Source organism: Papilio polytes, unplaced genomic scaffold (genome assembly GCF_000836215.1).
Source record: "Papilio polytes unplaced genomic scaffold, Ppol_1.0 DF822622.1, whole genome shotgun sequence".
In the NCBI taxonomy this organism is placed as follows: domain Eukaryota; kingdom Metazoa; phylum Arthropoda; class Insecta; order Lepidoptera; family Papilionidae; genus Papilio; species Papilio polytes.
Genome location: NW_013526582.1, coordinates 2,378,549 through 2,384,441, shown reverse-complemented (window position 1 = coordinate 2,384,441; position 5,893 = coordinate 2,378,549). Strand labels below are relative to the sequence as shown.

At 32.5% G+C, this 5,893-nt stretch overlaps 2 protein-coding genes across 2 annotated transcripts in view; one reads left to right on the top strand and one right to left on the bottom strand.

Moving 5' to 3' along the window:
• The window catches only part of LOC106105869, a 4,479-nt gene extending 2,642 nt beyond the window's left edge, over window positions 1-1,837 (bottom strand). Inside the window, 3 exon segments of the mRNA XM_013286326.1 lie at window positions 619-979; window positions 1,437-1,556; window positions 1,779-1,837. Coding sequence (XP_013141780.1) covers window positions 619-979; window positions 1,437-1,556; window positions 1,779-1,837 — 540 coding nt within the window.
• A 678-nt stretch (window positions 1,838-2,515) lies between these two features.
• Window positions 2,516-5,893, top strand: part of LOC106105868 (nuclear hormone receptor family member nhr-8) — a 7,577-nt gene continuing 4,199 nt past the window's right edge. Inside the window, exons 1-4 of the mRNA XM_013286325.1 lie at window positions 2,516-3,478; window positions 3,914-4,048; window positions 4,865-4,973; window positions 5,682-5,795. Coding sequence (XP_013141779.1) covers window positions 2,730-3,478; window positions 3,914-4,048; window positions 4,865-4,973; window positions 5,682-5,795 — 1,107 coding nt within the window. The 5' untranslated portion in view covers window positions 2,516-2,729. The remainder of the gene's footprint in view (window positions 3,479-3,913; window positions 4,049-4,864; window positions 4,974-5,681; window positions 5,796-5,893) is intronic.

The window sequence follows — 5,893 nt, the reverse complement described above, 5'->3', positions numbered from 1 at the left end:
CACGCCTGTTTTCTGTGTGGTCGTGGTATTACACCGGGCGAGCCGGCCCATTCGTGCGAAGATGTTAAAGCGGGCACTACCACTGTTAAAACAATACATTATCTTTAAACTGTCTTGGTTTTTACCAATTTAATGTTCGTAAGATACGGAATTCCTACCAGGGAGCTAAAACAACCTAATCGTGGTAAGAAACCCGTATCTTACGAACATTTTACTAGCTAACAATATAGTCGACTAAACTGTCGATTCTCTAAGATGGGCAGATAACACCACGCATTTGCGACGCCCATATTAAAACAGTGTCGCATGTCGTTCCGGTACAGAAAACAAAGTTACGTTTGTTTGACGTTTAAGTTGACAGTGCACTGTTGAAGTTGACATGAAAACTCTTTCATGAAAAAAGAAGAAAAAACATATACATTGACACTTGTAAAGTGACGTGAAAAAAAAATTAATTAAGAAAAAATGTAATATGTCATAAATATCTGTCGTGTAGTATAAAATTAAATAAACTGTGTTATATATCTCTGCTTTCAATATTTCAATTATATTATGCACAAATGAGAAAAAAATCTAAAGTAGATTTAGTTACAAGAGTTGTCTATTTTAGAGAAAATAATACATACCGTATCCTAACTGCCAGTAAATATCACCGACTTTCACCTTTTCAGCAACAGTCAATGTATCCAAAGCAGAATTGGGATCCCACATTCCAGACGACATTTTAATTTGATTGTTTAGAGCAAAAACTAAATCGAAACCGATCTTTTTTGTCCAATGTACGAACTTGGCCCATTGTTTGTGACTCACTGATTGTTCATTCATTCGTTCCTTTTGTGAATTTAGTGAATGATAATTATTTGTATAGTCTTTATTAATAGTAATTGTTGTGTTGGTGAACGTGATATGCGAAGTGGAAGGTCCAGCTATACGGAGATATGCTGGAGTTAATGAAGACGCCATACAGAAACAGTGTTTACTGAAAACAAAACAAAATCATTATTACGAAAGCAATGACTATCTCATTAACTTGTCCTGATCTTTACGGAGGGTCGGCACAGTATGTGCTGCTCTTCCATACATTTCCATCAGCCGTCATATCTGAATCTACTCCTTTCTTAAACATATCCTCTTTCACACAATCCATCCATACTTTCTTCGGTCTTCCTTTACCTTTGTTGTCATCCACATTCAATCTTAACACTTTCTGGTTTATGTTACTTTTGCATCTAAAATTCTCCGCCACTGGCGCTACTTTCAAACTTCCTCCAATATAGACATTCTTAACTTTACCTTTGTTAAAAACAAATGACTATCTATAATGATTACATTGTTTATTTTCTAATAAAATAATTAATAGGTACGTAAGTAACATTAGTCAACTTTTAACATTTAACAAATAGACAATGTACTCAAATAAAATTAAAAAAACTTACTTGTCATATTTCTCACTGGAACCGAATAGATATTTGGGATCGACTGTGAAACTTAAGAATTTCGTGTCAATCAAATTAACGTGCTCCTCCGTGTCTATCTTAACATTATAAATATAGCAACTACATTGAGATAATAATGAAAATATTTTAATAATTATTACGTACTTTTTTATAATATCCATGAAGACAAATTGTCACTCATGTATCATTAGAGAACTTATTAAAAATGTAATAAAATCGATACATGCGCGTTAATATTAACTTTAAATCGACAAGGTCAATTGTGCTGCCGGCTATTTCTAAAACAAGGCATTTCATGAAATATTCTGATATCATCTTTACTTGTACACTCTGTTTCCGTAGTCCAAAAAATAATTATTCTCAAGACAAACATGACTCATGACTTATGATTTCTTTTAAACGACGTATTTATCTGGAAATGGCTCTTGACATGGCTTAGAAACGTTACAAAATCTCATATCTTACTGCCTACTCTTACGTAATTTTACTATTCCGGCACTTTACCGTTTGTTTATATCGTAACTTTGACTGTGACATGCTTCTAATTTTGCTGTCGATGCAAATACAACACTTCCTCGTTGTCGTTTGTGAACTAAATAAGTAAGTATTAATTAAAACAATGTTTTGTGTTTACCGCAATTAAATCACGTCTTGCTATTGTCAGCATTTCAATGCACTGGCTGGAAATACTTTTGTATAAAAAAGAAGCCTTTTTTACTCCTATTTTTTAACAATTTCTACATCTCAGACTCCACAATCGGATATTTCGTTTATGTTTCAAGGTATCATAAAGTGGTTGGTATGTGTTTCAAATGAGCTTGTGCATGAATGACATCGTTGACACAATTCACAACATGCAATTATTGATCTGTTCTTAAATCTACATAAAAATATACTTTTTCGCAGCTACGTTTTAATAACTAAAACACCCAGTTTTAATTATTTGCAATTTAGCTTTCGATCTCGTATTCTGGTATTGCCATCCAGGGAAAGTTCAAAACAAAACGTCAAAAAAACAGCATAATATTTGTTGCGGCAACATCGTTCTGACATTTTGACATTAGTCATCAATACAATGTGTATCATTCGCCCTTTTATTTATCATTTATTTTAGTGAATTATCGCGTTATCTGGCCTTACCAACAGTCTTCGTAAATCGTACATCAAAAGTTAATCACTTTCATGTATCACACGATGCATGAATCAAATACGATGCTAAAAATCAAACTTTTTAACATTCCTTTATTAGTTTGTCCATAGTTTATCGTTAAAATGGACAATAGTGGTGATAGTGGTAAAACTGTAGAAGATTCTACCTCTCAGAAGAAAGAGCCCACTGTAAATCTACAGAAAATTTGTCTCGTATGCGGTGATAAGGCGTTGGGTTACAACTTTAATGCAATATCGTGCGAGAGTTGCAAAGCATTTTTTAGACGTAATGCATTAGCTACTAAGGAGTTTAAATGTCCTTTTTCTAATAACTGTGAGATTAACGTAGTAACGCGTCGTTTCTGTCAGAAATGTCGATTGGAGAAATGCTTAGCGATAGGTATGGTGAAAGAATTTATAATGTCAGACGAAGATAAAGCGGAGAAGAGAAGAAAAATAGAAGAAAACAGGGCGAAGAAGCGTCAGATTAGTGACCCTGAGGATGCTGTAACGAGTTCAAAGAACTTCAAACGTGATGAAGAGAGTGTTTCTAATAATACACACTATGGTAGTTTAGTGCCGGACCCAACTGTAGTACAGTATGATGTTCTAAACAGTACAACATGTAGTCCGAACAGTACAGTACAGTCTCCATTGAATAATGATTTAGATAATTCAATAAGCTCTCCCCCTGTATATCACCAATATGTCCCAGTACAAAGTACAGAAGTGCCGTATGCAATGAAAGTGTACCCTATCGATGAGAAGACTGTTATAAACCGTGGATTTTATGAGCAAACAAATGTGGACCCATATGTGTGTGATAGTGTAGAATCAATGTACCCAGATCCTCCTAAACAAAATAGCATAAGGTCAGTTTAATTACAATATCAAGGGTAAAAAAGGGGTTTAAACAACACAATTTCAATACATACATAAAAATACATATTCAATTGCGGATGTTTATGGGCAGCGGTCATTTTATTTTTTTGACAAGTACGGGCTGGCTACCTGCTCATTTGTTTGCCACTTTACTAAATAAAAAGAAGAAATTGTTTTTACACAATTTATTATGTAGGTTATTTTTGTGAACATACTGATGTTAATTTTAGCAGTATAATGATACTTCAGAATGTAATGTAGAATCTTTATTAAATTTGTATTTTGTCCAATCACAAAGTACTATTTTATATTTAATCTAGATTATTGATAGTCTTATGCAAGACTCTATAATAATACGATAGATAGTTCCATAGTAAGTAATATGTTTGTTGGCAGTCTATAAAATGTACATTAAATAACTTCAGATCAATATTGACAAATGGAGAAGCAGCAATGTACCAAAAAGAAGTAAATCCGCAACATGTTTGTGAAGAGATCCCATCGACCAGCACCAACCCTGATGTCAACAAAGCGAGAGATATACTACAAGATGTTGAAAGGTAGATACCATAAATGATACTATCTGTTATCCGCAAATTTACTTGGAAATAATCCATAAGTAATAAAATTCTTGAACTTTCTAGAGTAACTAGCTTAAACCAAGTACTCTCCTGGAGTGACATATTTAAAAAAAAACATAAGTGAGTAGTTTGTGTCCTTCTGGACTATCCTCTACATCTAAGCCAAATTTCAACAAACCTTCAGCTGTTAAGATGGCATACTAATAAACATCCATCAAACTAAATTTACATATATTAGTAAGATTAGGTGAAAAACTAAAATAAAAAAGGAAACACTTATACCAAAATTCCTTCATATTTATTCTTGTCGTTAATTTTGTGTCTAGTTTTATGATGCTTGGATATTTAAAAAGGTGTGTCAGTTTGAACATGTTTATGAGATAATTATTAGATTAGATATATCTGTTATGTTGTAAATTAGGTGACTAACATGTAAGGTAATAAATATTAGTCAATATTGCTTTCTCATTTTTTAAGTCTTTTAAATACAATTTGCAATATATTAATTCCGACTCGCACAGTGCGATACTACGACCATACAGAAAAATTGTGCCAAATGGAAGTCATTCTGTATTATCCTGTTGTCCTGTTCCTCTTCTAATCATTACAGACAGAGGAATGTCAAGAGTAGATGGGTTTGTTAGAATAGTATATAGGATGCCATGTAGGGTAATATCCTATTTCTGTGCATCCCTTTCTCTGTTTATTAACTGCAACACGTCAAATGTGGATGATTTCGTTTTTTTCGACGCAGATGGAGACATAAAGCTATATAAATAAATATTCTGTTTACAGGATAGAACCTAATTCAATGGAATCAATACTCTGTGAAGCAATAAAATTGGAGTTTGAAGCTTATTCATCTGTCAATTCCTGCAGTGGCTCGTCTCGGGAACTTAATGAGGTATATACCAATGTATACATTTCAATACTAATATTATATAGGGGAAGATTGAAAAACTATTGAATTTAGAAAATTATTTTATTACTAAGTTAAGCTATATTTATTGTTTTTTTAATCCCTCATGCACAAAGTTGCGAGTAAAAGCTGGTTTTACATAACATTAAAAAAAACTATATTATAAGGTATAAGGCACATTTAAGAGATAAAATTGATTGTTTCTGAATATACTTTAGTCATTACTTCCAACAAATGACGTCAGTTAAAATCTATTTCAATAATTATAATAACATCCTCATATTCCATTCAGTTTAATAAATTTTCCTTGTAAAGTATATTTTTGTTACATTGATGATTTACAATACCTCAAAATACACAATATTTAATTCAATATTTTAACTAACCGCAGCTGTACGTCAACATGGGTTTTACCATAAATATGTACAATGCTTTTTATATAAAAACTTTATTTAATCGTAAGGACATTCACTAAAATTGTTTTGCTAAAATCAATAATGCTGGGTTGCTAAATCCCATTTTATTATTACCTACTAACTCAGTGTTAGATTAACCTAAATTACAACAAAGTAAAACTCAAGTTACATACTTCAGAAACGCATTTCTTTAATTTATCCAACCAATAACACTAACAAATGGATAAATAGCTGGTAAACCGACTTGTTCAAAGGAATATTGTCTTTATTACTATAGGTGGAGCGTGCAAAGTTGAATGAACTGATAGTAGCCAATAAAGCTCTTCACGCGCCTATAGATGATGATATATCTCAGTTGATAGGAGACACTGCAGCTACTGCGGGACTCGAGGTATGCTGTTATAACCCTTATTTCATAGATGTTAAAGATTATTTTCACTTGTCTATCACTGATCTATATAAATAGACAGGTTATGATACAAAGTATTT